Raw genomic sequence first — 10,290 nt, forward strand, 5'->3', positions numbered from 1 at the left:
AATCTTGCAAATTGCAAAAAAAGCAAGTTTTGGAGAAAAAAAATGAAAAATTTAAAGTAAATAGACTACATCATTGTTCATTATTTCTCAATATTTGAGATAAATAACAGTTGGGATTTTTAAGAGAAATTTTTTTATTGCATTTTTTAAATTGGAAGAACCCAGCCATTTTTTACTATTTTTGAAACTTTTTTGTGGATTTTTAAAGAGTGCAAAAAACTTAATAAACTTAAACAAGAAATATCTAAAAATCTCCAAAATTACCAAAAGTGCAATGTTTTCAAAAAAGAAATGAATAATGTATTGAAAGTGGGCTATATTAGTTGCTATTATTTCTAAAAATTTAAAAAAAAAATAGTTAAGGATTAAAAAAAAAATTTTATAATTTTCTAAATTAGAATAAACTTACCATTTTTTATTATTTTTACAAGTTTTTTTTTTATTTTGAAAGTTTAAAAAGGAAGGTTTTGAAAATAATTCTACCCTAAAAAAATGTTTAATATTCGTAAAAAATATAAAAATGTCGCTATGCGACAAAAAATGTGTGTCAATTTAATTTTCACTTTTTTATGGCTAATGTATTTTCAAAAGAAATTATTTTCAAATTGATTTATCCAGGCAAATCCTTATTTAAAATTTGGGAGTTCGCGGGGCCCCGTGGCATTCGTTCATCCCTGGTGGATAGTTGCCGAGCTTACCGCGTGACGGCGCCACTACGGCCATCGATCCTTGCAAGCGATTTTCGGTCTTTCGGTGGTGGTTCTTGGGAATTGGCCTCGTGGGACGAAAAAAAGAAAAAGAAGCCGGGTTTGCACACGAGATTAAAATGTCTCAAATTAATCTCCTGGACAATTGTAAGTCGATTTTCATTATATCATAAAACTACAGAAACCCAGAAAATAAACAAACTGGATCGAAAAAATGTCTCCTCCAATTTTGACGCTTGTCTCTTCCATTCGCGAAGTGACTGACCTCTGATAATGGCAGTTTTCGTTTATTTATTTTCGACTGAAAAAAAGCCGAGTGCAGGCGATACTTTCGTGGTTTGTTTATTTTCAAGTGGCTAGTGTAAGACAAAGAAGTGAGTCCTGGGTACGAAAATTCGAATTTTATATTCCACTCCAAATATTATACAGTTAAATTTTTTTCCCATTTTTTAGACTCTTTTCGTCGGGATTAATACTTAATTCGCGAAGAAATCGAGAGAATTTGTACCGATTAATTTTGGCACTGACAACTCGATTTTAGATTTTTCGAATTTCTGAATCTTGGATGTATAATTGTTTATTAATATTTATCATTTCTTTTTTTGGAGTAATTTCATGTGTGATTTTTTTTAATGTCGGTGATAGTGGATATTATCAGTTTAATCTCATTTTTTTCAGGTGAAATTTATTGTTATTATTTGTCTTTGACACTTGACATTAATATGACAGTTCGAAATTTAAATCTCCCTCAATTGTGCAATCAGATAATTTCCAAAAAATCATTTTTTAATGATTTATGAATAAAAAAATATCACTGAGGGTAGCATTTAAAATAAAAAATATTAATTTTAATAAAAAATGTTGCAGACCTACGAAAAATAAAATTATTTTAAGAATGTTTCCTGCAATTTAATTTTTTTTTCTTTTAGGTGAAAAATAGTTTTTGTGTGCAAAATACAATTTTTGAATCAACATTTTTTTAGGTTTATTTCTTTAATAATAGTTAAGGTCCTGGGAATATAATTTTTCAAAGATTTTTTGGAAAAGTTCAACAAAAAAGTTAAGTTTAATTTTCAAACCAAGATTAATTAAATCAAAAATTATTTTTACTTTTTACTAAAAATAGTTTCATTTATTCAAAAGACAAATTTAAAAAAAAATGTTTGAACCATCAACCAAAAAATATTTATTTTACCCAACAAAAATTTAATATTTTCCTAAGGAGATGAATTTTAATTATCATTAATTAGTCATTATTATTCATTATATTTAAATTAATTAATCTTTTTTGTTTGAAAATTGAACTGTTTGGTTAAATATGAACTTTTTTGTTCAAAATTTATATTTTAGGGTTAAAAAAAGTAAACTATTTCGTAGAAAATTCAACTTCTTAGGAAAATATTAAATGTTTTGTTTTTTTTGTTACAAAATTAATATTTTTGGTTGATGGTTCAAGCATTTTGTTGAAAAATTGTCTCTTAAATCAATGCAACTATCATCTTCTTCGTTCAAAAATTGGACTGTTTAATTAAAGTTTAACTTTTTTTATGAAATTTTGATTAGATACATGTGCCTGAAATGTTCAGAAATCTGTTTGAATTTTCTAAAAAAATCTTAAGAAAAGCATATTCAGAACCTTAAATATTATTAAACAAATAAACTTAAAAAAATGATTATTCGAAATTTTCATTTCGCGTGCAAACATTTTTTAATTATTTTTAAACAATTGTATTCTTAACTAAAATAGATTGATTTAATAATTTAAGAAATTAAATTTACTTTTCATTTGTATAACATTTTGTACAAATTATGGACAATCTAACAACTATTTATTTTTTAAGTTTTGCAGGATTTTTTTGAAGAAGTGTTTTGGAAAATATTTTAAAATATTTGATAAATTTTTGAAAAGGTTTTAAATTCCTAAATAGCTATTAAACTGACTAAATATATTTCTAAAATTGTCCAACAATTTTCCGGATTCGTTTTTTGCAATTTTAGAAATCTTTTGAGACTACTTAAAAATCTCGAAAATTTTATGATTCGACAATTTTTTAATTCGGGAATTTTATAACTCGGAAATTTTATTATTCGCTAATTTTCCAATTCTAAAAGTTTATTATTCGAAAATTTTATTTTTCGCGATTTTTTAACGGTTTCAATCTTTTGTGATATTTTCAAATCTTTGTAAATTTTCTCTTAAAATAATTTTTTTCAAAATATATAATAACACTAATTATTCCCAAGAACCAAATCTTTAAAAAATTTGCTTCGAAACCTTTAGATTCCTGCATGCTTTTTCAAGTTTTTTAAAACGTTTTCAAATTTTCAATTGTTTTTGAAATTTAATGTTTTCAGTGATTCGATTTTTTCATAAAATTTTGAAAAACATTAAGGAAAATTGAAATAATTTACGTAAAACCTTCCAAATTCCTTTTTGGCAATTTTGGAAATCCTTTGGGATAACTGCAATATCTTTTTAAATATTCTTTTAAAATAAAAAATCAGTTTACATTTTTTCAGATATTTTAAGATTTTTTTTCCTAAAACCGTTAATTTTTCTTTTTTTAATTTCTGACTTTTTTGTTTGAAATATTCAAAGTTCTAAATTTTCTTTCAAATTCATAAAAATATTTTTAAGATTAAAAGCGTTTCTGTATCTTTTTTAAAAATACTGAATATTTATTAATATTCTTAAACCAAAAAGATTAATTTTTAACAAAAAATGGAGTAGTTAGAGTTTTACTAAAGATATTTAATTTTCAATTAAAAAAAATAATTCTGTGCAAAGCAGCATAATTTTGTGACAAATAATTGAATTTTTTATAGTCTTCGTGTTTAGAAAGTAAATTCTTCAATCTGAGGGGAAAAGTAATTTTGCATAAAAAATACAAATTTCTAATAACCATTTTTTTCAGATTTATTTGTTTAATTGTACTTAAGGTCCTAGAATATAAGACTCCTAAGAATTTTTAGAAGATTTAAAAAGCTTTTTGAAAATTTAAGATGAATTATATCAAATCGAAATCTCAACAAAAAGTTAAACTTCAATTAATCAGTTTAATTTTTAAACAAAAATGATTAAATTTCGGTGAATCTTTTAAAGGTGATAATTCAATCAGAAAATATTTTTACTTTTTACAAAAAACAGTTTTATTGATTTAAATGACAAATTTTAAACAAAATTGTTGAACCATCAACCAAAAAATATTCATTTTTCACTAATTGTGTTTTTAACCCATAAAGTTTGAATATATCCCTAAGCTCTAAGGAGACAAATATTCTACAAACCAGTTTACTTTTTTAACCATAAAACATTAATTTTAAACGAAAAAGGTAATTTTAAATGAAATAGTTTAATTTTTAAGAATCCTTTTTTTTGTTTTGTTTGAGAATTAAAACCATTTTGTTGATAATTTATATTTTAGGATTAAAAAAGTAAACTGTTTTGTATAAAAATTTTCTCTTCAGGGAAATATTCAAGCTTATTTGGTTGGAAACGACTGTTTGAAAATGAATATTTTTTGGTTGATGGTTCTACTATTTTGTTTAAAATTTGGGTTTCAAATCAATTCAACCGCTTTTTGTGAAAAGTGAAATTGTTTTCATTGAATTATCAACTGTAACATATTTCATTGAGAATTCGTCTTTTTGGTTTTAAAATTGTACCGTGTAATATAAGTTTAACTTTTTTGTTGAAATTTTGATTTGACATATATATGAAATTTTCAAAAAAATTTTTTAATATTCTCAAAAATTTTAAGAAAGTTATATTTATAAGATCTTGAGTATAATTAAACAAATGAACATAGAAAATGCTTATATGAAATTTTTATTTTGTATGCGAAATTAGTTTTCCCTTTAGATCAACAAATTTACTTTCTACACAAGCAAGACTATAAATAAAAGGGAAATATTTAGCAGTCTGATATTTGGTCTCAAATCTAACTGAAGTACTGATAAGCTACTTTCTTAAAATTTCATTTTTTGTATTGAAGATACATAATTTTAGTTAAAACTTCGCTTTTTTGTTAAACCGTAATTTTTCGGAATGTTTAACTATTTTGCTAAAAATTCAACTGATTGGCTGTAAATAAACTTTACTGTTTTTTCATATTCTCGCGTTAAAAAATCGACTGCTTTATACAAAATACGTCTTGATGACAAACAAAATTTAAAATGTATCATATAATTCATGTCTTTGGTACAAAATAATGCTGCTTTGTGCAAGATTGATTTCTTTTTTTAATTGAAAATTAACTGTCAATGAAAATCTATCTAGTCCGCTTTTTGTTAAACATTAATCTTTTTGGTTTAAAAATAAAGCTATTTAGTTCGAAAAATTTTTAAATGAACAAATATAAACGAAAAATTAATCAAGTCAAATTTGGAGTAACCCTACATCCATTGTTTAAATAGTTAGTTGAAAATTTATGAAATTTGTTGAAAATTCGTCTTTTAATTAATTAAAAATTAATTCTCCTCAATGAAAATTAAATTACTTTAAAGAAATATTTAGAAGTTTTGAAAAGATACTGAAACAATCATTTTAAACTTAAAAATATTTTAATAAATTTAAAATAAGATGTAGATTTTAAAGATTTTCTACAAAAGATTTTAAATTTAAAACAATTTAGGGGTTTCAAAAATAAAAAATAAAAGATTTTAATTTCTGGCAATTCCCAAAGATTTTTCAAATTTCCAAAAAAGTATATGTAAAATTATTTAAATTTTCCTGTATTTTTTCAAAATTTTAGGGGAAAAACTAATAACTAAAAATTGAAAATTTCAAAAACCATTGAAAATTTGTGAGCATTCTAAACAACTTGAAACAAACTGTAGGCATCTGAAGATTTCGAAATAAAATATTGAAGTTTTCCCGAAAAACAAAATTCCTGACACTGTTAAATTCCTAAATAATAAACTTTCCTAGTTGGAGAATTTGCGAAAAATAAAATTTCTGACAGAATATTGACGAATTATAAAATATCCGAACTAGAAAATTCCTAAATTATAAAATTCCCTGATTTAAACAATTTCAAACTCTGTAATATTATAAACTGTCGAAAATTTCATTATTCGGGAATTTTCCAATTTGTTATTATTATAAACCGTCCAAAAATTTTATAGATTCAAAAAATTTCATTTTTCGAGGGTTTTCAATCGTACCAAAAGATTTCCAAAAATTTTTAAAACAAATCCAGAAGATTTTATTCATGCTTCAAAAAGTCCTAAATATTATTTAAACTAACACAGATTTTTAAAATGTTATCTTTAAAAATAAATTTTTCAAAATAAATAATAACTTTAATAATCCCCTACGTGTTTTTATTTTTATCAAAAAATATTTGAAATAATCCAAAAAAATATTAATTTTTAATCAGAAAAGATTGAATATTTTCCTAAGGAAGCGATTTTTCTACAAAAGAGTTTACTTTTTTAACCCTAAAATATAAATTTTCAACAAAAATATTATTGTATAACCAAAAAAGAAACTTTAGAAACTGAAATTCGTACAATCTACTATTTTACCAAGTATTTGAATATCGAAACAGAATATTTAAGAATATCATTTTAAAAGTAGTAGAACTTTAAAAGTTATATTTTTATAACTTTAAATATTTTTTGTATACTCATAATCTGTTTATATTATTTTAAATAACACATTTGTTATCTAATATGAGTTAAAATAAATTAGAACTTGAAAATTAAAAAATTTAAAATGTTTGAAATACTTAATTCAAATTTAATGTTTCGGGAACTTATTAATAATACGAATGTAACAAATATTTTTTAGTAGACACTGGAGTTTTTAATTTTTTGAAATTTCTAATTTTTTAAACCTAATCTTGGTATTTGTAAAATTTTACTAGTTTCTGATTGTGAAAACACTTAATACATAGCTATTTTTAAAAAAGCCTTTACATTCATTAACCTAAGATAATTGAGCCGTTTAGGAAAACAATAAAATCTCAGAATTTCGAAAATGAAATGTAGTTTTCTTCAAAAATTATTTAATCAATAGCATCTGAAATTATAAAAGAATAAAAATTACTAGAATTTCTATTTCTATTCAAAACATATCCAAAAAATTTAGTAAAATAATAAACATAATCCAGTGATCACAGTCAATCCCCTATTCTCCTATTTTTCCTATTTTTCAAAATCTCCTATAATACTTATGCTACCCGAATTGCATAAAAGCAGAGGAGAAGCCATTATACAGGGGTATTTTCATATTTCGCGCCTTTAAAGTTTCATTCGAATCGGCCATTCGGTCAATTCCGTGTATCTTCGGATCAAGTTTACAATAGTTTCCATGGTTGCGTTCGAAACTTCAAACGGATACAAGTGTCAAAACAATATAGGTTATGTTATATAGTAATTACAAATAATAAAAGTGTTTATTCATAATGAAGTGAGACATGTGAACTGAGAAGTAAACGTCATTTTTTTCTGTGCCAATAACATTATAGAATGGCTGCTAAGTGACAAATACTATAAATTAGTAATAATATTCTGTGCTTCCAGTGAGCGAAGAGTGAATGGGGTTTAACGCTTCTTTTTAATGTATAAAAAAGGTATGTTATGAATACACAGGATAGTTTTTAAATAAAGTGAATGAAATATTACATGCGTACACTTTAAATTAACATTGCCTACATTTACTGACAGCGATTAGGGAAAACAGGTGAATCTGAACATAACCGCTTGAAGTTTCGAACGCAACCATGGAAACTATCGTGAACTTGATCCGAAGATGCACGGCCTTGGCCGAATGGCCGATCCGAATGCAACTTTAAAGGCGCGAAATATGAAAATACCCCTGTATAATGGCTTCTCCCCTGCTGCTGTGCAATTCGGGTAGCATTCAACTCGCCATGTGTGTAAGCCCCAGCGTGCCCACCCTGTATAAAAAATCAAAGTAACATAACCTAAAGGCCAGTTATTGTTTAAATATTGTACAATATTCTTTGAATTTTAATTATTTTTTATTAACAATAGCAACTTAAAACGAAAAAAACTAACATAAAATGAAATTGCTTAAAAATGAAAATCTTTATCTTCTATTTAATTTCTTTAATTTAAAATAACGGATTTCCTGTGGAAAATGTTAATAGAACTTAACACTTCAGGATGGCGACTTGACCAGGAAATGGCCGGGAATGTAATCGAAAAAACCGGGAATTTACTTCCGATCGAGGAAAACTTCAAATTTTCATTATTTAAATAATTTTGATCAATTTAAAAAAGTAATTTTGACTTTATCTAAAAACGATTTTTTTAGAGTATCTCACTCTACTTGAATTAAATCATAATTTCTTATTGAATGTTTATTATTTCTCATTATTAGAAAAACATTTTGCAATTTTTTGCTCTTTGAGATTTTTTTTCGCTGACATCTCTGGCTGGAAATTAATTTTTTAAACTTAAATTTTAACTATCTTAGCAGAAAAATTCAGTATTTTTCTGAAAATCCGTCGTTTCTTTTTTGCTTAAGAATTACATTTTTTAACAGAAAATTCAACCATTCCATTTTTGGTTGAAAATTGATATTTCTTGTTTAGAAATTAAACTAGTTGTCTGCAAATGTATTTACTTCGTGAAAATTTATCAGGTTTTAAATTCAAGAATTTGGATAAAAATTTTTCTCTTTTTAATTGAAAATTAAACTTTTTCATTAAAAGTCCACATATTTGGTTGAAAATCGATTTTTTTTAGAAAACCATCTCTTTCTTTGCAAGTTAATCTTGTTTAAAAATGGTTCTTTTTAGTTAAAAATTAAATAACTTTAGTTAAATATTTTGTAATTTCAGTTAAAAATTCATCTTTTTGGTTGAAAATAAAATTACTTGGTTCATTAATTTGTAGACAATGTAACTATTTTGTTTAAAAATTTATTTCTTTTTTGGTCTTTTTTGGTTGAAAAATGATCTTTTTTGTTTCGAACTTAAGTTTTTTTGGTTTAAATTAATCTTCTGAGTTTAAAGTTCATATTTTTGCTCCAAGATTAAATTATTCTAGCTAAAGATTCACAATTTTAGTTGAAAATTCATCTTGGTTGAAAATTCGACTATTTCATTTAAAACAATTTTAATTGAAAATTCTTCAATTTGTTTGAAAATGTAACTTTTTTTAAATTTTAGTTTATACAATTACAATTTATACAATCAAAAAGGTCCAATGTACTGCGGTAAAATATTTTTCAATTGAAACTTGAAAATGTGGGTTATATAAAAATTGTCAAAAAAGTTAAAAATTGACAAAATTGCGGAAATTTAAATTTAAAAATTCAAAGTTCATCTATACAAAAACGCCGTTTTCTCTCTTAATTATTTTTATGTGTATCCTGATGTAATTTCGTAAAATACTGTGAAGGCTTACCTTTAAAATGAGCTTAAAATCTCTAAAAAAAAAATTGTTTAGAGTTATTCCAATTTTTCGAAAACCTCTCCAATTGGAAAGTGTTTGCAACATCTTTTTATAAAAATTGACAAAGAGCACCGTACTTAAAATTTTTTTATTTTTGACTTTTCTTCCATATTTTTTTTAAGTTTTCGTTGTCGCAAAAGACAGAATGATCGCAGCAATTGAGATACTTTTGTTCTTGTATCATTTAGTTTATAAATTGAATAATTATATTTGTTAATTAAATTTTGTGTTTTTTAAAATGAAAGTGCTGCATTTTTTAATTATCGTATATTACGCTGGTTGTTAAAGAAAATCCACATTTTTCGAATACAAATTTCCCTATTTTCCCAACATTATTTAACTGCTGAAATCCTATTATCCCTACTAATAAAAAAAAATTATTTACAGGGGAAACCCAATACGACGAACCACAAATTTCCCGTTTAAATCAAGATGAAGTTATCAGGTATTTCTTTCTATTTTTTAATTAATTTAAAAGGAAAAATTCTTTTTAATTTATCTCGTGCTCGAATCTAAAATAATTTATTCTTTCTAAAAGAAATGTATTTAAGTAACATTTTTAATAAGAAGTCCACGAAGTGAACTGTAGATATTAAACATTTTACTCTAATTGTTACAAAACATTAAGTCTTCCATAAATTTCTCTCTTTCAGTCCTTTGAAATGCACATAAAATTTGGGAAAATTCGGAAAAATCAAAACGGCGGCGATTTTTCGTGTGAAGTATCGTTTTTCATGATTTTTCAGTGATAATAAAATTAGAAATTAACATTTTTATCTTTTGTCACTTTATTTTTGAAAGAATTAAAAAAATTTTTGTCTTTTTGTATAACAAACATTAATTTTTGCGAAATATCGAATAGTGGTAAAGTCATTTTTGTAGATATTTTAAGGACATCTTTTTTTTGTAAACTTTTCTTGTTTCGCGCATTTTTGGAAGAAAATGCGGATTTTTTATTTGCAGAAAAATCAGTACCGCTTTGCTAATTTTTCAAGTTTTTGAATTTTTTTAAACTTTGAAGAATTATCATTATTTTTAAAATTGCTTGGAATCTCTTTAAATTCTCTAAAATATTTAAAGTCCTTCGAAACCCTTTACAACTTTCGAAAGCTCTTGAAAATTCTTCAATTATTATTAAAAAAAAAAAAAAATA

The 10,290-nt window shown here is 24.3% G+C and overlaps 1 protein-coding gene across 3 annotated transcripts in view; it reads left to right on the forward strand.

Annotated features, from left to right (window-relative positions):
* Window positions 1-743: 743 nt before the first annotated feature.
* Window positions 744-10,290, forward strand: part of LOC117168494 — a 79,582-nt gene continuing 70,035 nt past the window's right edge. For 2 of the 3 annotated variants that reach the window (XM_033354201.1, XM_033354211.1), the window contains exons 1-2: window positions 747-854; window positions 9,525-9,582. In XM_033354201.1, the coding sequence (XP_033210092.1) occupies window positions 827-854; window positions 9,525-9,582 (86 nt within the window). In that variant the 5' untranslated portion in view covers window positions 747-826. Of the gene's footprint in view, window positions 855-9,524; window positions 9,583-10,290 lie in introns of all 3 variants that reach the window. The other variant, XM_033354217.1, reaches the window with a different exon arrangement.

Source organism: Belonocnema kinseyi, chromosome 1 (genome assembly GCF_010883055.1).
Source record: "Belonocnema kinseyi isolate 2016_QV_RU_SX_M_011 chromosome 1, B_treatae_v1, whole genome shotgun sequence".
Lineage (NCBI taxonomy): Eukaryota > Metazoa > Arthropoda > Insecta > Hymenoptera > Cynipidae > Belonocnema > Belonocnema kinseyi.